This window comes from Cyprinodon tularosa, unplaced genomic scaffold (genome assembly GCF_016077235.1).
Source record: "Cyprinodon tularosa strain WSP-4 unplaced genomic scaffold, ASM1607723v1 ctg69, whole genome shotgun sequence".
Lineage (NCBI taxonomy): Eukaryota > Metazoa > Chordata > Actinopteri > Cyprinodontiformes > Cyprinodontidae > Cyprinodon > Cyprinodon tularosa.
The window spans coordinates 1,514,913-1,537,260 of record NW_024039440.1 but is presented as its reverse complement, the minus strand read 5'-3'; the positions used below and the strand labels follow the sequence as shown (position 1 = coordinate 1,537,260).

Here is a 22,348-nt window from a genome sequence, read left to right as displayed (position 1 = left end):
TTCTTTCTAATTTTAATGAAGACTCAGAAGTGACTTGCATAGACATAATTTCTCTTCACCCCATAAGACAAAATCTAGTTGTGAAAAGAGCATGACCTCTGTATTTAATGTTAGTATATTGATGAGCATAATTAACCATGTTTTTTTTTTTTTTGTTTTTTTTTTTTAGTAACATAAGAATTAAAATACTAAATTAGAACATTCCACTTAATATGACTGCTGCCACCGTCTGTATAAGATGGAAAAATGGTAGGGGTGGCCCTGGCCCCCCATCTAGAACTTTATAAACTGAGTCAACACTTGGGTTTAATATGAAAATTCATATCAGCTCACCTATAAAGGTGGGTTTCAATGTCTGCCCACCTTACAAAGCTGCAGGTGTGTTTGCCCTGAGCGGCCAGAGGGGCGGTGCTCTTCCTCCCGCAGCGCTCAGCGGCTGTCAGGGATGCAGATCAGCTGTGTGGCTCTCAGGGACTGACAGCCTATTTAACCATGAGGAGACCAGTCGGCGCTGAGCAGAAATGCGCGCTGTGCTGACGGTGTGCTCCTCCCGCCATGAGCCGCCGACCTCCGGGCGGGACATGAGGGTGTGGGTCCTGGCCGTGACAGCGCTGCTGGCCGCTAACACCGCCCGGGGATCCCCGCTGCTGCTGGATCCGGAGGTATGGACCCTCATTCACCCCAAGATTTTTACATTTCCTTTGATTACAACAGCGTTATTGAATGTAGAAAAGTGTTTTCGGGGGACAACTTGTACAAACTTGTCTTTTAGAGGAAGGAAATGATAGAAACGCGTTAATGTTGTAAGTGAAATTAACTTTTAGAATTCCACCTGGAGGAGTATAGGGATTTTAGTGGTAAACGTGAGGAAAATGCTTAAGATAAATTATTTGTATTGTAGTGCAACTTGAATTTATAACCTGTAGAAAACTTGACTATTTTATTTTATTATTTAAAAAATTAAATTCCCATTTGGTTTATTATTGGCATTTCTGTAGATTATTTCTCCCTTCTGCTGATAGAAGTCCCTCATCTCAAACTTCTCCACAGACAGGGGCAGAACTAGATGGGGGGCCAGGGGTGGCCATGGCCACTCTTACCCATTCATTGGCCACCCCTACCATTTTTCCCTCTAATACAGACAGTGGCAACAGTAATACTCTCAAGTGGAATATTCAAAACATTAAATTTTTTTCATATATTACCACTTACTTGACAACAAAAACCCCTTGTTTAATTCTGCACATCAATATACTAACATTAAAGATGTTAAATACAGAATTCATGCTCTTTTCAGAACTAGATTTTTTGTTAAATGGGGTAGAGAGAAAATAATGCCCCTGCAAGTCATCTAGGAGTCTTTAGTTAAGTCATAGAAAAATAGAAATTTTAATAAAAACGTATTAAATAATCATTTCATGTAGATATTAGTACTTGTAAATATCAATTTCATGTCGAAGGATTATTGATAAAAGTAGGTTGGTAATGACATTGGAAAAGATGTCTGCCCCAGATCTCAAACCTGAAAGAATTTTATCTACTACACCTTTAATTTAGACGCCATGGATGTTTAAATAAATGCGTCTATTTGTTAGCAAAGGCTGTAGGAAAGTGTAGTTAGCCTTTATTTTGAAAATATGGATGTTGTTAATTTTCCTGTTGGAACGGTGTAGATTGACCCTGAGGTTCTGGTGCCACCCCTCAGTCTGGCTACGCCTCTGTCCACAGGGGATTACTACACAGGAGTTCAGTTATGAAAATTAGGTAAAATGTTTTTTGTTTTTTTTGGTTTGTTTGTTTGAATTATTACTTTGTTGGCTTTTAGCTATGTTTTTCCCCAAATCAAAGACCCAATATCAATTTAAGTTACTGGCAGAGTCCAGATTTACCAATCCATCTAAGTTTGACTCTCAAATACATTAATCTGAAGCAAAAGAATCAAATCCAAGAAAAAGGTATAAAACCAGCTTCCTCTGAAGGACGGCTAGAATCATTCTTAGAGGCAGGGTGGATTTTCATCATCAAGGCTGAGCGCTAGCAGGATACCCTCTTGGTGCCAGGCGTTGGAGGTTTTCTGGAGATGTCCTACTGGACTTAGACAGACCCAGAACTCACTCAGGGCTAAAATTTTTGTCTAGGTTTACCTCCTGGACCTGCTGCTCTTCATCATGGTGTGGAGAAGAAGGTAAAAGAATGGTGGATGACAGATTTTTGTGTAAAATATTGCATTTTTGGGAGTCTGTGATATAATGTATTTTAGCAAGGTTTCTATGAGTTTTTAAAGAGAAATGTGCCCACAGCATCACAGATCCTCCACTGTACCTAAATATCTATTGCTTTACATCGAAACAAGAGGTAGAACGATACATTAGCTGCCAGATTCTTAATGAAGGGAAGCCATTTTATCTCGACTGCCTTAATTTTCCATCTATTTTTAATGAATAGATTTTTTTTATTATTATTTTCTTTTCCTTCTGCTTATATGTTTAAATTGTGTAATGTATAACATTTATCATAATTGTGTCATTTTTATCACATAAATGGAGGCAGAAAAAGCTATATCGTCTACAAAATTCAGCAGCACATTTTATCCGGGATCAGTTAGACTTATGTCAGAATTATCTGTATCTGTATTATCTGTATTATCTGTATTATCTGTATTATCTGTATAAGTTCACCTCTAATCTGTGTTATCTGAGTCAAGGAAACCTTAAGTCTTGGATTGGAAGTTCCTCATTAAGTTCATATCTTATTAAGTTAAATTTTACACCAAAAGCTGTCTTGGATTTCAAATTGATATGGGTTTTCATATCTATGGGGTGTCATATCCACAGCATTGGCCCATGAAAAGACAACACACACACACACACACACACACAAATATTTGGATTAGGAGTGTATGTGGGTGGCAGTATCATGCTGTGGGGAGGCTTCTCTTTAGCAGCAAAAAGGAGAATAGTTGGAGTTGATAACAGGATGAATGGAGCTTAAAATGGGTGAGATTAAATGGGAAACCTGTTAGAGGCTGCAGTAGAATATAGAGTGAGGTGGTGGTTTGCCTTCCAGGAGGATGACGACCTTCCACATTCAGCCAGGGCTTCAATATCAAGACCTAAATCCAGATGTGAGCCGTAACTAGTCACATTTGCTTGAGAAAATTTTTGACAAAAAAAATACTCTTAGTAGTTCTTCTGCACTGTTTTTTTTTTTTTTTTACTTTTACTTCAGAAATACTTTCATAAAATTTCGCTACTCTAACTGAAGTAAAATATTTGGCGGCTCCATCCGCTCTAAGTAACTTTACTGAATAACAAGCAAGCTTATTTTGAACAAAACAGCTCCAGATAAAGTTTTCCTTTCTGTACACAAGCTTAATTTATATCAGGTGAACCTCCCATGAGATTTTGTGTTTAAGCTGATATATTATATTAAAAAGTATATTATTATATTAATAAATATTTTTATTGATTAATATTTTCACTGGAGGTGCTGTACGCTGTTCTAACAAATGCAATAACATTCCCTATCATGAGAATTGGTGTCATATATTGTTTAAAATAAAATTGATCTGTAAAAGTGTTTTTTTTTTATTCCTGGATTTGTATTTTTTTTATGTAGTCATTTGTTTTATCATCTGATTCTATTCTATAAAGTGCTTAACATGCAGATAACATTACATTTTAGTCTGTCTTTCTACATCAGATGCTGAGACAAGTTACTCAGTACATGAGTAGCATTTTTCTTTTTATAATTTTTTTTTTCTGACTTAAAAACAATAAATAAGAGGCGCTCTCTCTGCAATCTGACTGACCTGATTGCTTAATAGCAAACAAGACTGTACAAAAAGCTCTAGAGGTGCAAAACTGATAGAAACCTGCCCTAGAAGACGTGTTACTTTACCTGCAGTAAAAGGAAGATGCAAATTCACGTGTGATACCTTTAAGAAATGCATTTGTAAAATAAGAAATGCATTATCTTCCTAACAGTTAAGCAGAATCCACACAAGGTTATGCTTATAATGTGCAAGCTGTCACCATATAACATTATTATGCTTCAAGATTTTTAAGGAATTTTAGCCTATATGTGAAATGTGTTTTTTTTTTCCTCAGTTGTTTGAAGGTAAAAGTTCAGTGATAAAGCAAAGGAAACTTAATTTGGATTCTGGTAAAACTATAGATGCGTAGGCAGACCTGCTCAGACTCACCTCTCCGAACAAAACCTTCTAACATTTCAGCTTCTCTTCTTCTACTGCACTCCTGTTTTCTGTAAACTAATCTGTCATCTCCCCTGATTTTAATTTCCTCCTCCACCTCCTGTACATCTGTAATCACTGCAGCCGTCTGAACACGAAGCCTCCTGTATGAACATATAGCGTATCAAATTATAGCCAGTCATAAAACTGCGATTAACATCTGTTTGGAACATGTTTCTTTTGTGTTTAAACACTGAAGCTGCTCTTTATTTCCATGTTTGAAGTAAACACTTTTTAAAATGGTGGCTGTGAATTTCAGGCGCACCTCAGGGGTTATTATGTGTATGGGTGGTCCTTTTGTTAATGATACAGATCAGCAGTCTGATCAGTCCAAATATACATTTAATGTAAGACAAAACATCACATGTGGTCGAATTTGGGTACGGAGTAATCGGTGCTGCTGTTGCAGGATTTTCTGGAGAAGTATGGGTATCTCCATCATGAGCACCAGGTCCACAATGCAGTTGAAGTGCAGTCTGCGATCAGGTGAGTGATTTTAAAGTCGTGTCTCTGATGAGTGTGGGAATCACAGAGGAGATCTAAAAGTTTAGTTATTTTGAGGCGCCTGTTTTGGCTGCTAGTGATTACTGTTCATTATTAGGGGGTGAAGTCTGTGTGGGACAGGCCTCAGGGCTGTACGACACCACCGGGCCGTAAAAATCCCCTAATGTCTGCTCTGGAGACATCTCCTGAACCATCTCTGAACCATTCAGGAATTTTACCAAACCCTCTGGCTCATTTTTCACTTTACTTCTAAGATGGAAAGCTTTGCCGACTACCAACGGCTCACATAGAAATGCTTTGTGATCTGCACTCGTCTCTTTAAATTTGTGCACCTCCCTGCTCTGGTTACATTTCCAATACTGAGAAGCGGTTTCCTTTCTGCAGAGAGTACCAGTGGCTCTCCCGTCTCCCCATCACAGGGCGACTTGACAGCGCCACCCTGAGGCAGATGGCAGAGCCCCGCTGTGGGGTGTCAGATGAGGGCAGCCAGCAGGTCTGGGCGCAGAGGGTAAATGTCATCTTTACTGGAAAGGGACAACTGGATCACCGCAGGAGGCGCTCTGCAGACAAAGGTAACTCGTTTAATCTGCAGCATGAGCGGCGTGTTTGTGTGGGGTATCTGGGAAGATGTGCATGTATTCCCTTGAGGTGTTGTGTCCTATTTTGGTATTTTAAAGCCCAACAGTTAACTGGGAGGTCCCACCTTAATAAAGCACTAAACCCAAGCTGAGGCCTGTATTTAAAGCAGCTGCAATGTCTGATATTAGCTGGAAGGCTTCTGGTGTTTAGCAGCAATCATGCAACAGCAAATAATGTGAAATACTTTCAAAGATATTATTTAAAATGTGCCAATATCCATCTTAAAAAGTGTTCATATATATCTAGCATATACTGAATTTACAGTATGTTTTCAAAATAAGATATAGAGGGTCTTCACTTTAAAAATAATGAGGTTTCAGGCTATTATCGCATATTTTATTGTACTCAGACATGGAGATTGATGTTCAATTAGTTTTGTTTTATAATTCATTTATTTTAAATGTGATTTAATAAAGCAAACTTTGTCGATATGTTGATAGGTTCTTAGTCCTAGCAACAATAAAATGGGGATGAGGAAAAAAAAAGATATTTTTTTATGTACGTTTTTTGGGGGATTGCCCAAAATGAGTATGTTTTGTACACTTGGTAAATGTTGAAAATTATATGAAAGACTCCAAACAACACACATTTTTTCAAGTAATAAAATAGAAACACTGGTTTAATTTATATTTTAACATCTTACCTTGTTTTGGAAACATGGTTGTTTAGCATTTTTCTCTCTGCTGAGAAAGTCTCAAGCCAGCTTCCTTTAAAGATTCCTTAACCCCGGTTTGATCACATGTTTCTGTAAAAAAAAATCACAGCTCTTACATCCTTTACATCGTCATGCGTTATTAACTGTAGGGATAATTTTTGTCTTTAGGGTCCCTAGATTTAAGTAAATTCTTTTTTTGGATAATTTGGAAGTGGCATGTAGTTCTATAAAGTCACTTTTAATTAAAAAATATCTGCAAATATCCACCAGCCGTATTTTGATTGGTGTTAGCAAGTTGCATCTCTATAAGTGACCTTTTCGTCATCAACAAGATCCTAAAAACTGGCCGGATGTTACACTACTCTTCTTATCAGTTATATTAGAGTAATTTAAAGTATTGCATTTTCTGCAAAAGATGCAGGTTATACACACACATCTTTACACATGTATGAAAGCCAATCCAAAAGCTTAATCTGTGCTGGATTTGTAGATTTTAACTCAATTTTGATGAGTGTTTGAGATCATTGTCGTGCCGGAATGTCTTTTTTGGTCCAAGATGCAACCATTGGACCTAAACTGCCAACAACAGAGGAAGGGGAATTAATGATGATAATGAACAACCTGAGAACCGACATTAGTTCAGGTCTGTGATCAACTAGAACAAACTGAAACAGCAGCTTTGACATTTCCCTCAACATTCATTCAGAGCTTGCTGATCAACAATGAAAGGCTCTTAAAAAAAGTTAAATCTCAGCAAACATAGATGTCTACTTATTAAATCCTAATATCTTTTGAATAAATACCCTGCAGCTGTTCGACCAAAATAGAAAGAAGTGTGTTTGAAAAAATCAAATAACTTGTTTCAAACTTGCTACAAAAAACACCGTATCCGCTTTTTTTCCAGTAGCACTGCTGCATTGCTTAAGGTCTGTGCCTTATTTATTTAATCGATCAGATTTGAAATGAAGAGTTTATACATTTATCTGAAAATTAATAGGAGGGTTCATAAAATGCTCATTTTAATTTCGAAACCCACTGACACACTTGTCCCAATTGGGGTCGCAAGGGGTGCTGGTGCCTCTCCAGCTGTCAATGGGCGAGAGGCAGGGTACACCCTGGACAGGTCACCAGTCCATCACAGGGCAACACAGGACAAACAACCATTCATGCATGCACTCACACCTAAGGAGAATCTAGAGAAGCCAATTAACCTAACAGTCATGTTTTTGGACTGTGGGAGGAAGCCGGAGTACCTGGGGAGAACCCACGCATGTTCAGGGAGAACATGCAGAAAGAAAGCAGAAAGAACCCAGGCCGGGAATCGAACCCAGACCATTCTTGCTGCAAGGCAGCAGTGCTACCCACCGCGTCACTGAGCAGCCCATTTCAAAACCTCAATAAATTAAACACACAGTTTTCCAAAATGAATGAAGCTTTATTGGATGCAGAATGCTCTGCAAAGAGTATCTCCAATGTGTCTTTAAAAGCCTTCAGTTGATATGACATTAACGCGTTTCACTTTGAGTGGCTGAAACTCTCCCACTCAGACTCTAGATTGTATTTCTGATTGCCTTCTCTGGCGGCGGCAGATGATCGATGATCGCAATTTTCTGCCGCTTTGTTAAACGGTGGTTAAAGATTGCAGCTGAGCTCTTCCAAACTATTCTGTAGTAATTAAGCCCAGCCTCCCACCCCTCTCTCAGTTTAGAGTGATTTAGAGAAAATCTCGATGCATTAGTATAGGGTGTAATTTTTTTCCAGCTGATGGAAGCACGGTAAAAAAAAGAGGGGAAAAAAAGCAGTTGTAGTTTTCTTCCCAGGCTTTTTGTCTCGGCCATCTGGCTCAATCCATGAATCCTGTGAATTTGGATTTTCAGCATCTCAGTCACAGAGTGAGCCTTTTTCCTCCTCCTGGCTTTCATCCTGATGAGGTGCAAAGCCTGTGCATTCCTTCCATGTCACCGACGATGTTAGTTAATGTTTGGGGAATGCAGTCACTGCAGCGGCAGCTGATGTTTGCTGCTGCCTCTTCATGTCAGTACCTGAAGTGTTCCTTCTGGAGAAAACACCCATACGCACTGGCTCTGGATAGTGTTGTTTATTGAGCTGGTTGGCCATTACAGGCTGCATATTATGCAAGCTGAATAGGGTGATATCTCACAATTGCTAACGCTTCTATCCTTGTTCAAACATCTCATCAGCTTCTAAGAGTCTCTATTTTAGCAGCAGAGGTGACTCATACATTAGTGAGTAGAAGATTGTTTCACACCTCTAGGTTAAAGCTCAAAGAGATAGAGCTGCTTACAAAGACTTAACTACATTTACACTGAAACTAAGTGTGCGATTGCAGTGAAGCATTTCAGAGGGGACTCTAGATAATGAATACATAGCATGCCATTTCATATTTATTAAAAAGCAACCAAGAGTCGCTCTAGAGTGATGAGGTTACAATAGGAACAATGAGTAATGGGATTCTATATTTAACATGAGATTAGAGTTGTAATAGTTACATTTTCTGTTGCAAAAGAAGTTCATAGGGTGAACGGATTTTGCCTTTAATGATGCGGGAATATGTTTATCATGTCCATAAGTGAATTGATATGTATATATATGTATGATCAAAATGCAATTGTGACCAAAAAACAAACACAAGTCTAGATCAATTAAATTTTTCTATTAGCCAAACTTTAAGATTGGCTAAAAGTTTTCTCTCTAAGAAATCCATCTGCTTGCATTAAGTCATTGACTTTGCAGATTTCGCTCCTGCTGGATCAGCTGGTTGCAACAGTAGATATTCGCTCTAATTTTGTTGTTGACTACAGCAATCCCTCACACTGAGCGTGCATACACTGGAGAGGAAAAACGCAATTTTAACACAAATAAACCTCCAGCTGAGCCAGACTCCGTATGAGTGGCTTTCTGCAGAGAAACGTTTAACCAGATGAACTCTGAGTCAGTTTTAAACTCAAAGGGGATGACTTTGTGCACCTACAGTCACAGTAAAAGCTGAACCAATAGGTATATCTAGGAGAGAAACTGGACTAAACACTGAAAACAGGCCCAAATGTATCATCTATAGTGGAAGTCCTTGATGGCAACAGCTCAGCTGATGCCTCCAAGCAGGATGGTGTCATAGCCAAAGAGAACACCAAATCTATGATGAGTAAAATGAGACAGAACATTGAGTTAGGGGTTGAACTAATACAGCAGAATAAGAGAAATAAGAGATAGAATGAATCAGAATGATAATGGATAGATATACACTATATTGCCAAAAGTATTTGCTCACCCATCCAAATTATTGGAATCAGGTGTTCCAATCACTTCCATGGCCACAGGTGTATAAATTCAAGCACCTAGGCATGCAGACTGTTTTTACAAACATTTGTGAAAGAATGGGTCGCTCTCAGGAGCTCAGTGAATTCCAGCGTGGAACTGTGATAGGATGCCACCTGTGCAACAAATCCAGTCGTGAAATTTCCTCGCTCCTAAATATTCCACAGTCAACTGTCAGCTGTATTATAAGAAAATGGAAGTGTTTGGGAACGACAGCAACTCAGCCACGAAGTGGTAGGCCACGTAAACTGACGGAGCGGGGTCAGCGGATGCTGACGCGCATAGTGCGAAGAGGTCGCCAACTTTCTGCAGAGTCAATCACTACAGACCTCCAAACTTCATGTGGCCTTCAGATTAGCTCAAGAACAGTGCGCAGAGAGCTTCATGGAATGGGTTTCCATGGTCGAGCAGCTGCATCCAAGCCATTCATCACCAAGTGCAATGCAAAGCGTCGGATGCGGTGGTGTAAAGCACGCCGCCACTGGACTCTAGAGCAGTGGAGACGCGTTCTCTGGAGTGACGAATCGCGCTTCTCCATCTGGCAATCTGATGGACGGGTCTGGGTTTGGCGGTTGCCAGGAGAACGGTACTTGTCTGACTGCATTGTGCCAAGTGTAAAGTTTGTTGGAGGGGGGATTATGGTGTGGGGTTGTTTTTCAGGAGCTGGGCTTGGCCCCTTAGTTCCAGTGAAAGGAACTCTGAATGCTTCAGCATACCAAGACATTTTGGACAATTCCATGCTCCCAACTTTGTGGGAACAGTTTGGAGCTGGCCCCTTCCTCTTCCAACATGACTGTGCACCAGTGCACAAAGCAAGGTCCATAAAGACATGGATGACAGAGTCTGGTGTGGATGAACTTGACTGGCCTGCACAGAGTCCTGACCTCAACCCGATAGAACACCTTTGGGATGAATTAGAGCGGAGACTGAGAGCCAGGCCTTCTCGTCCAACATCAGTGTGCGACCTCACAAATGCGCTTCTGGAAGAATGGTCAAAAATTCCCATAAACACACTCCTAAACCTTGTGGACAGCCTTCCCAGAAGAGTTGAAGCTGTTCTAGCTGCAAAGGGTGGACCGACGTCATATTGAACCCTATGGATTAGGAACGGGATGTCACTTAAGCTCATATGTGAGTCAAGGCAGGTGAGCAAATACTTTTGGCAATATAGTGTAGCTCAGGATAATGTAATGAACATGTAACTTAAGAAGAGTTTTACAATTCCTTTTGACATTTAATGTAATTTTTTTTTAGGATAGACACATGTTCTCAGAAATTTAAACCTTTTGTGAAACTTTTTGGTGCCATTTTCACATTCTTACTTCTGCAGGCTATGTTTATTAGGACATGCCAACAAGAAGATGCAACTAAAGAAATAATCACATTTATACCGTTTATGATATAATTAAGCAGAATTAAGATCCACTATTTTTTTTAATGATCAAATTAGCTGGTGAATGAGATGAGCGAGATCCTCTCTGATCTTGTTTAGAAGGAAGAAAATCTTGGCTGCTGCCTCTGAGCCTCTGGGGGAAAAAAGAGAGCAAACCTCAACCTGAGGAATGTGGAATATTTACAGAAATTACATTCCACCTTTGTCATAAGCAATGGAAGCTGAGAATGTGTGTGTTTGTTATTCAGAGGTGTGTCCTTATAGATCTGGACCTGACAGTTTCTAGTCCTGTCCTATTTCTCTTCTAAACATCCAAATGTTTTGGTAATTGTTCTTGATCAGAGTTTCTTGAGGCTGTTTGAAGGACTGTCTGAAACTTGTCTTCTTTTTGTGCCTGTTTGACAAATTAATGATCGGTCCCAGGTGATTACCACCTCATTGAATTACATTTCTTTTCTGGTTTGAGACATGCATGTGAAATACACTAAATGTAAAGATGGAGTGACAGCAGCAACGGTTTAAAGAAATGTTGCTACTGAAGATTAAGAAGTGTAAAGGAGACATTTTGTAATTTTTATTGAAAAACTTAATTTAAATAGCCTTTTATGGCTCTTGCAACTTCACACGCAGTGAATAAAGTAATAGCAATTTAAAAAAAAACTTGTAAGGTACAAGAGCTACAAGAACGAGTAGAAGAGTGCTGCAGTTCTGTGTTTTGGCCAGGGGTGGCAGTATCAATAGAAATCTCTGTAATGCCTCTTTAAGGCAGCTGCTGTTCATCCCCGACTTCAAAATGCCATTTGCCATAAAGTTGAGATTTTCAGAAATCAGAGAAGCTCCAGACTCTACAAGGTCATACCTAGCAAGTTGAAGCTGAGAGCAGTAGAATAAATACATAACTTGTGGGATGTTTTTGAACCGTTGCCATAAGAAAGCCCTCTCTCCCTGAAAAGAATACTTCGGTATGACCTTGCTTTGCAATTGAACCATATGTGTAAAAAAAAGTCACCTAGACAGTTGCGAGGGCAAACCGCAAAAACCTCACACCAAGCATGGTGGTGGAAGGATGATGATGAGGGCTCAGGACTTGGCACCTTTCAATCATTGATTCTAAACTGGGTTATTGGCAGGACACCTGTTATTGTAGTCTACCACCTGATCATTTTCAGCTGTTTTCAGCAAGTTTATCAAGTCACTTACCTGACTTATGAAACATTTGGAGATAAAAAGGCTAAACACAAAGGATGAGTCATTGTCATGTCAACACATAACTTTTAAATCTGATCCTTTAAAAGATCTTTAGCAACAGCTGTCATGTAAAGATCCATTATGTTTTTGTTTGCTAACTCTTTTGAAATCCCAAAGCAATAGTGACTGACACGTAATATTGGGTGTCATGAAAAGTAAATGTTGCATTAATATCCAAATATCATTGACAAAACTTTGCCTCCTTTAAAGATGCACAGAAAATGACATCATTATTTGTATGTAAAGACCCCAGGAGCCCCCAGCAACCCCTGCACTGAGAAACCAGATTTATAACTGTTTAAACTGTTTTCTAGCATCCAACTGAAGTCCTTACAGTACATTACACAGCTCTGGTGCCCAGAATCCTGTGTGAAAGTCTCTTCATGCTGGTAGGAAGCATAAACCCCACTGCACTATCCCAACAACAACAATAACTCCAGCTATCAGATGGTCTCGCTCCCTTCTGCTCCTCAGCCATAGAGGGCATCATGATAATTGCTTCCATAAGGGAAGTCTTGGAATGTTTTGTGTGTTGGACTTCCTGGCTTCTCCATCGTCCTCTCGGGACTGTTGTTCTGTGTAGGTCTGGGATGGTGAGGAGGCGTCCCATTCATGCTCAGGATGCAGATCTGAACATGCTGTCTGACTACAAGCTTAATGCAGCTCGTAATGTACGAGTTCAGAGTAGAAAGAGACTCTAAACTCCTGTGTAGCAGAATCTGGAGTCTTTGATAATCTTGACAACTTGCTGGTGTAAATGTGGCCCACAACGGTAGCTCTAATTTTGCTTTATTATTAGGATGCAGCCTTACTTTTCTGAACTTTCTCCGGTCCTTCTGCAAAAAGGTTTCTGAATTAGATTATTTTTTTCAAATGTCCATAATCAAATGTACATAGCAGTAAAGCTGCTCAGACTGCCTCTGTTTGTGTGTTTACTCTCAAGGAAACACACACTGTCACTGCCAAACCCATGCCTTAATGACTGCAGATATCCAGATATTTTCCAGTCTCCAGGGTGTTGTTTGGGCCTCACTGTAATTTGCCGTATGCAATACCTATTTAACTGTGTTTTAGCCACTTGCATCTCATTTCTGTTGTGCGTTGTTTCAAAAAAAAAGGTGAAAATGCCATTAAAGAAGCTCACCATAAAGCTCTCTGCGGGCCTTAGGAGGCTATGTCTGGCACTTTGTATTGCAAACGTATGTGCAGACCTCCCACCTGCATTTAAAAATATTTCGATGACTGTAAACCTTACTTGCAAGTACTAAGTTGATATTCACTCGCCAGCTATTTTATTAGGTATCCCTTGCTAGTGTTTGGTTGGACCCTCTTTTGCCTTTAGAACTGCATTAAGTCTTCCACACACAGATTCTAAAAGAAGTCAGAAACCTTTTTTAATAGATCTAGAACATGTTGCAAACATGCATTTGCTGCGCCTTGGTCAGCTTCACATCTTTCAGGAAATTCTCCTTTTCCAACACATCCCAAAGATAAAAGCTGTGCACTGAACTTGTTGCCATGGTCAAGAACCCAGACTGACATGAACTGACCCCTTTTTGACATGATGGATCATCCTGTCAGAAGTAACGTCAGAGGATTAGATAAAGTGTGTTCATTGGGGCAAAAACATGTAAACCGCTCAGGACAGTACTGTCTTGCATGTCTTAGGTTTTTCCCTGCCTCATCTCATTACCTAAATAAATTTGTGATTGAAAGGCCTCTGCTAGCTGCTAAGGAAGGAGTATAAACTCTAGATCAAGATGTCCTGGAGTAGAGAAACATCTAAAATTTTAAGGAAAGTGGTCTCCTGAGGACAGAGTGTAAAAATCCCTGCATTAAGGAATGAATATAGTCAGTAACAACTCTCAGGTAGGTTTAAACAACAGTGAGTGTGACAAAAAATTCTTCCACCAGATGGTTCAGCTGACTTTACAAGCTCAAGACCTGGCCTTGCTTCTGCTACATACTTTTTTTTTTTTCTTAGTAGGATGATTTAAAGCACTGGTCTCCAAAGCAGGGACATCTCCCCAAGAGGGGACAAAAAGTCAAAATTAATAAATAAACAGTTAAAGACCATCTAAAGTAGAAATAAAGGTGTGTTCTAAGTTTCTCACACCACAGCTATATGTTTTATTAATCACCCATCTGAATTTTGGAGTTTTCAAATTATACTGCCACATCTTCTGCAATGCAACACTCTTCTGTTTGTTCTCAAACTCTTGCTCGTACTTTACCAGCTTTTCTTTTTTTTTTTTACTTTTTTCACTTTACCCAGAGTTGTCAATGGTGACTGAGTTGGAGCTGGATGCCGATCATTTCTAAATATCCACAAAATGCATTTTGAATATAACGTTTAGATTGTTTTTTAGGTCGGATCCATTTAATATGGACACACTTTTTTCTGTAAAAACGTACAGAATTGTCTTTATTTATATATTTTATTTTTGAGTTTTTACGGCACTAGTGGCTTGTTTTTTTTCAACAGTAGGCTATTAAGAAAAGGGGTATGAGAGAGAGGGAGAGACATGCAGGAAAGGACCACAGGCCCGGTTTGAACCCGGGTCGCCTTGAGGACTAAGGCCTCTGTATATGGGCCGTGTGCACTAACCACTGCACCACCTGCACGCCCGAAACAAGTTTTCTCTGCCCTGAGATGCTGGAGGCATGTCATATAGGGCTGGTAAACCACATTCACACAGTATTCTATTTCTCTGCATCAATTTTAAAGTAAAATATATGCTATTTTTCATTTCTATTTTCAATACATGGTGATCAGTAGAATTCATCGGGGAAACAGAGGAGAGTCACTCTGCTCTCTGACTGCAGACATGGGCTGCAGCTGCTGCGTCTGAGTCCCTGTTTCTGAGGAGGGAATGGCTCGCTCACTTTACTGTTCAGTGATGGTAAATCCAGAGCAATTGATGTTGCCATCAAATTCTCGAACCAGCCAGGAAAAAGTCACTAGATTCGTTGTAAGTTGTTTTTTTGAAAAAAGTCCCTAGAAAGTCTGAAAGGTTCTAAATATAGAGACAAAGTTGGCAAGAATGCAGCAGCTGCCTTGTCGTTCTTATTTATACTGCTGGGCCAGCAGGGGTAGGACCTATGCTGAAGGCAGCAACATGACCACAAGAGGTCGCGCTTTTAGACACGCCAAAGAAAATCTTTAAGCACAGCAATATTGAAACCCAAATTCTCTTCTAGTGCTTAGTTCAAGCTGCAGCAAAGCGTCTCCACTACATCTAAATGCAACGAGTTGCTGCTCTGTGACTGGCTGGTTTGTTATTTATGTTTACAGGCATTTAACAGGTGTACGTCTGTAAAGGTGTTTACTTTCATCCTCTGAATGATCCAGCAGCTGCATCTTCTAAACCACTCATATTACCTAATTAGTGTTTGGACTTATTTTAGCTTTGACTCTGCATGGTTCTGTTGTTTAATTGTGTGGATTAAAACTGATTAGACAAGTCAATTAAAGATTGGCTCCGTCTCGTGCTTTATTTTTATGTCCCTCAACAAATGTGAGATGCCAGCGACAGGTAATTTAGTCTAAGCACAGAAACCACAGACACGTGTTGAGGTCAAATGTTTGGAAGAACACGGACTAAGCGTTTACTCAGCTGGAAGCTGACATGGGTGACATCCTGTGATTTCCACACAGCCTGTTGGATTCACATAGGATCTACTTCAAACGGGAGGCTGACTAGTGAATATGTATTTAAATACATGAAAGGTAGCAAGCAGACCCCTTCAGGGAACCTCTAGGATGGATTCACACACAATTATGATCCAATACAGAAACTCAAGGGAACCCTCAAAGGAAAGCGTCGATTTCTGCAACAGCAAGGACGAGTTAAAGTCAGAGGTCCGACAAGCGCAGCGTAAAATCTACAGATTAATTGACAAAGGAACTGAGAAAGATGTTGCATTGATGAAGTCAAAGTCAAGAACTTGATCTCATAGAAATTCCTTAACTTGTGAGAGCTGTATATTGAAATGTGTCTGTAGAGCATAGAAAATTATACATTAGATACATTTATAAGGTCAAAACTGCTCCACAGATTCAAACCAGCTACATCATGTTATTGCTTATTGGCAGTGGCGGCCGGCCCATAGGGGGCGCTGGGGCACCGCCCTCCCTGATAAGAAGAGAGAAACGTAAAATATATTTTTAGAAATTAACTCATAAATGTCAGTTTTAACAAATTATATAAACTACATTTCCCTATCTACTGTCATTAATTTGTGGATTTCCACAGACAGACTCCTACCGTCTCTGTTCTGGGGGCTGTGATCAGACTGACCCACATTTGCAGAGAATCTGTCAATCATGTACTATTGCTAGGTGAATTTAATGGCCAATCAGCGTCTCGGAACTTTATGGTATTGGGGCGCTGAAAATACTGCGCTTTAACAGGCTTCTGAACCCAAGCGCAGGTGCAGACAGTTAGAGGGGAGATGGCGAATGTAACGACCGAGATGCAGCTTCCACCAAATTCGGTGAGATCCTTATTTATCTACCCATTTGCCAGAAGAATATCCCTGTTGTAGGATATGAACATTTCATTTCATGGTTATTGTGACTGTGACGAATCCACCTCGTCGCTTAAAACAACCTCTCTAACTTTGCGCGCCACACACACATTCCTGTTATACTGTGTTTGTGAGGACCAATACACTCGCGCTGAGACCAGTAGCTCCATGAACTTAAAACACACAAGCTGTTCCTGGTTACCTGCTGGCGTATTGAGGGTGCACACTTAATATTTCAGTGGGGTTAGCCGTGTGTGTGTGTGTGTGTGTGTGTGTGTGTGTGTGTGTGAGTGTGTGTGGGTGTGTACGTGTTTATGCTACGGGGACTTGTCATCTTCAGTCTGGCTGCGTCTTTGCTGGGTTCAAACCCAGTTTGGTGTAATGGAATAAGTCAATGAATCTGTGTAAAAGAAGTAAGTTGTAAAAATTATTTGTTTTTGTACATCAATTGTTTGTGGAGGTAATATATGGACAAAACTGATTAATGAGAAGAAATCAGAAATAAGAGAGCCTGATGTGAGGGGCTTAAACTATTTAATGAGGGCTGTGGGAAGAAAAGTGGCAATTTTTGTTTTCTGTTTCTTTGTTACATTGCTGGTAACTGGAGGGAGGCTGAGGCCCAGAGTATCTTGTATGTTTAGTTTCTTTTGCACCCTGTTTTGATTTTTTGAGCTCAATAAATCACCAACACCGGTAACCCGACTGAGACTGGATTCTTGGAGGCCAAAGAACCCCGTCACAGTGACCCAAATCATCACTGTTACTGTTATTATATAGTAAATTAAATCATTACTGTTAAATTGTATGTATTGTCCAATTGTTTATTTGAATTCTTATTCCGGATTAGTTGGAGACATACACTAGGCTATATCAGCCCCACCAAAAATATTTTTCACCAGCCGCCACTGCTTATTGGTATTAAACTGGATTTATTTAGTTTGTATTCATATGAGCCCCCTTTTTTTCCATGGCTGTATCTTTGTCTGAGGATCTCAGAAGACATCAGTAAATATGAAAAGAATTTTCTTAAAATCTGGTTTGTTATATTAGACTAAAGCAGGTTGTATTTTTTTTCCTCCATGCTGATTAAATGAAGCTGAGTAGTGATCTATCAGCTCTGTGGAACTCAGCATGCTGAGCTCAACACATCAACAACAACATTTCAAAGCAGACCAGCTAATATTTTCTTCTGAACAGCCATGCTTTTCAGATTCAGACTTTTTTTTGTCACAATTTCTCAATATTTTCCTCCTATAATAACATTACTTTAGAGGATAAATGCAGCAGGGATTTGAAGGGAAACTGATAGCGTTGAACTGTAATTTATACCTGTTTGTTGCTCCTTGTTTGTCTTGCAGCTGAGAAGTGGTACAAGCGACAGCTGACCTACCAGATTGTAAACTGGCCTCGCCACCTGTCCCAGGGCTCTGTTCAACTGGCGGTGCGAACTGCTTTCCAGCTTTGGAGCAATGTGTCTGACCTGGTGTTCCAGGAGGCCCCTGAGGGCCCTGCAGACATCCGGCTGGCTTTTTACGAGGGGGACCACAACGACGGGACCAGTAATGCCTTTGACGGACCAGGTCAGAGTCACAGAGTTACAGCCACCTACTGGCGTAAAATGTTAATACTATTATTAATCTATTCAGTAATCATAAACTTACATATGATAAATGAAACAACCAAGTTATTGTCTGGTGTGACCTCTGATTAATTCATTTTTAGAGAGAGGCGTATAGATTTACTTTGTACATGTGACCACAGGCTGGAAACAAACTGGACCTAATTAGTTCAGCTCAGTGATTTATTGGACTCTCAAATCCTGCACACGGCATAATCCTTCAGCATGGCCCTTCTCTTTTAATCCAGCATAGATGAGGGTGCAAAGTACAAATTCACTCATGGTTTTTAGTTTTCAAATAATCTAACTCACATACTATAGAGTCATTTTAATTCAGTTATACAAAAAAAATAATACCTTCTTTGTGTCTGGTGATGGGCAGTCTAAGATAACCCAGCTGTTTGCTTTTAGTGGCTGAGTTTGTGGCCTTTTGTCGTCCTCAACAGACCTTTAGGGCCTGATCTTCAAAGATTCCAAACGACAGGCACTAAATTGTACGTGCAATTTCCTTTTTAGGACGTGCAATAAGTGGGCTCGTTGCAGGTGATCTCTAGAGATTGCTGTGCAAATGTTAAGACTTGCAAACCTGTTTGGTTTTAACCCATTAAAATAAGCAGATTGCATGTTCCAGAGGAAGTCGAGAGTGGTAGTAAAGGAAAGAGTAGATTCAAAGCTGGTTGGATGCAGGTAATCATGTAAGGTAGGTAATCAAAAAAACTATTATGCAAAATATTCAAAGAACTTTACATAGGTAGCTTATCTCTATGTGCAAAAGAGAAAAATAAATTATGAAAATAACTTAACTTTGTGGCAACATTGACCACTGATATTCTTTCATATCTGTTTGCACCTGACATTCAGAAGAACTACAAAGATGCAAAATCTGTGGCTCCAGTGTTCAGATTTGGAAAAAAATGCTTTGCATGTGGTAAATTTGCACATTCTCCACCGATGAATTTCATCACCATACTGATGAAGGCAAACGCATAAAAAAAGGGTTTGCATGTGCTGTCTGCTCAATTGAAAACAAAAATCACTTTGCACCTTCTGTGAAGATCTGCTTTGTGAGAACAAAATATTTAGCACTTATTTAAAACATTAAAACCTTCTGAATACAAGGCCCTTAGTGACAGTGGACACACCTGAGTTTAAAGCAATCCCAGGTTTCTTGAAGAAATCCTTAGCAAGACCGGGCTCAGTAGGAGCCTTCTGCTGTGTGTGAATGGGAGTCTTAGAAAATCCTAAACAAAAAATAAAAGAAACACAGAAGGTTGTACCTTCTGGGTCTGATTATCAAGGATACAGAAGTAAATCTGAAAAACAAATATAATAAATTGCTTGTGAAAAAAAAGAAATGCATGAGCAGCTTAGAATGCGAATATTGCATGTACTACTGGCACCCTTTAAACTGCTGCTAGCTTTTGATCCCAAAGTTTATATCTACCATTCTTCTAAAGGTATTGATATGCCTGCAAATTTTCTGCACATCACACAGACCTCGGTGTGCTTTGTAATAAAACCACTTAAAGGGTGACATAACTGAGGAGTGGATGGAAAATTAGATTATCTTTTAAAAAAAAATCACTTAAAAGGTTTTGGATAAATTTTTTTATTTTGTTACCCATAAATAAAATTAAGTCTAACAACTGACTTCAAAAGTCATTTAAGCAGCAACAGTCCGCCCAGGTTTTATGTTATCTCAGGGTAAATATGAATGTCTCAGTTTAAAAAACAAACTAAAACATTATTCCAAGCTTTGAACATCTATTTTCTATCCATTATCTAGAAATGAAAAGAGGAAGAAACAGCAGCAAACATATCAAGACATGACTATAATTAGAAACTAATTAATCACAGAAGAAGTTAGCTTTGGAGGAGCTGCACAGATTTACAGCTCCTCTTTAACAAAGAGGCAAGACGAAAATTGGCGTTGATAGGAAGCCAAATGAAGGTCTGTCTTTTGCAGCTGGTTCTATTTCATGTTGGAGACATGGCTAACATGGAAGACAACGAGAAACAAACTGAACTTTATTACAAATTGAACAGTGTGTGAAGGAAAACTAACACTCTTCATCACCCTAAAATTAACTTTAATGAATTGGTAAGGTACCAACTAAGGCTGTTTGTCCCCCTAATAAAATTGGCTGTGAAGTAAATAAAAAAAGTTTAATTTAATGAAACAATAAACAAATAAAAGTAAAACTGAACATGAAATCAAACCCGAGCCTCGCTGTGTCCTGGTTAATATAAAGGTTGCTGTCCAGTTGTGGCACCAAACATGAATGGTGTCTGTGGGAACAAAAGGAAATATGTAAACGTCTCCTGTCTGGCTTTCAGGTGGGACCTTAGCTCATGCATTCCTGCCTCGTCGAGGAGAGGCCCACTTCGACATGGCGGAGAGATGGACCCTGAACGGACACAAGGGCCACAACTTGTTCATGGTGACCGCCCATGAGATCGGACACACTCTGGGCCTGGAGCACTCCCCCGTGCGCCACGCTCTGATGTCCCCGTACTACAGGAAGCTGGGCCGCAGCCTGGTCCTGAGCTGGGACGACATCCTGGCCGTGCAGCAGCTGTACGGTGAGAAGATGTTCACATCGGAATGTAAGGGTGGGGTGGCTGCAGGTTTAACGTCCAAATGACAAATCTGTCTGGCTCCAAGGACATGACAAAGGGTGGAGCCCATAATGGTTATTAGAGCAGACTGTCATTGAGGAGATCCTGATGTAGAATAATCCCTTTGTAACGCTGCTCGTTAAATCAGGGACTGTGGGACGGGGCAAGAAAAGGTCAGACTGCCTCTGGCTGCATATGGAGGGCAGACATTTACATACAATCATCCTGGAGATAAATCTAATTTTGAATTATTTTGTTCAAGGTGGAATGATAATACAGACAAGTACTTCACTAAGCTTTAAAAACATCAGTTTTGATTTAGTTTGTATTTTTGCTGATTCATCAGACTGAGACAAAGTCACGCTCAAGCATCTGGATAAGTTTGGTTTCCTTCCATAAATCAAGTTTATAGACAAGAGAGGAGCTTCAGCTACAAAACTGACACATTTAAGCTCTGAGATTTTACAGCTGACCAAATGGCTTCTAGAAAAAGTCGTTATGGAAACATTAGACACAGACTGCGGTGTTTACAAGAACAATGTTTGGTAAGGCTTTTAAACCTAAGAACATTGTGGCAACTACCAAGCCTAGGGGTGGTAGTATCATGCTGAGGGTCTGTTTTTGCTGCTGGTTTATTGGCGGAAAGGGGTGAAATGATCAACTTCTCTTCGGCTTGGATCTCAAATCAACAGCCAGCATTTCAGCAGAAATGAGAAAATATCAACAGAAATGCCAAAAAACTTGCGTTCAACTTCTCATATTTTCAAAGATTACCTATACTGTAAGTTTTATTGTTAGTATGCAATGAAAACTGTTCAAGTACGTCGTCAACAGAGCAAAAATTACAGTTTAGACACATGGAAGAGTGTTTTTAAACTGGGCTGTAAATCGGGTGTGAGCAGAGCAGCGTATTTGCAGCGCCCCAATAGGGGCTTGTTTTCTCCAACAGGTTCTAAATGAGATGTTGAACTAGATCCTCAACATCTGACTTGTGTTTGTCTCCTGGTGATAAAGTGCACACATTCAGAGCTTTTATGTAAACAAACTCATAACTTTAATGTAACAAGTGAGAGGCCTGCTGGAAAGAGCAGAGAACTTTCCACAGTCTTTATGTTTCTCTGAGTTCCTGGCAAACATGGGAACAGTTTCTAATCTAAACCACAACACCCCCCCTCTGTGCTGTTGGCCGAGTTTATCTCTTCAGCAGGAGGGGTCTGCTCTGTGACCCCTTGAATGAAGGTTTAATGCTGTTCCTGTCAAAATAACACTCTCAGAGTTTCCCTGGGAGTCTTTCTCAGCTCTGTTTTGATAGATTGCTGCTGTGGGAGCATCGCATTATGTGTGTTTATAACAGTTTCTGTTTAGAGGGAGTGTGCCGTAACTCCTGGCATGTGTAAGGACAGGTTTCCACACGTGGGGTTATACATTGCTGTTCCTTTTTTCACCTTCTTGGAAAATGTATTCAGCGCAACATAAAAAACAAACAAAAGAAAACACATCATTGTGTTTTTTCATGTCAAAAGCAGTTCCTCGGGCCCCTCTGTGATCAAGCAT

The 22,348-nt window shown here is 39.9% G+C and overlaps 1 protein-coding gene across 3 annotated transcripts in view; it reads left to right on the top strand.

Annotated features, from left to right (window-relative positions):
* The first annotated feature begins 431 nt into the window (after positions 1-431).
* Positions 432-22,348, top strand: part of mmp28 (matrix metallopeptidase 28) — a 31,635-nt gene continuing 9,718 nt past the window's right edge. The window contains exons 1-5 of one of the 3 annotated variants that reach the window (XM_038267868.1): positions 432-662; positions 4,662-4,738; positions 5,141-5,328; positions 17,916-18,137; positions 20,513-20,758. In XM_038267868.1, coding sequence (XP_038123796.1) covers positions 522-662; positions 4,662-4,738; positions 5,141-5,328; positions 17,916-18,137; positions 20,513-20,758 — 874 coding nt within the window. In that variant the 5' untranslated portion in view covers positions 432-521. The remainder of the gene's footprint in view (positions 663-4,661; positions 4,739-5,140; positions 5,329-17,915; positions 18,138-20,512; positions 20,759-22,348) is intronic. The other 2 variants (XM_038267869.1, XM_038267870.1) reach the window with 2 other exon arrangements.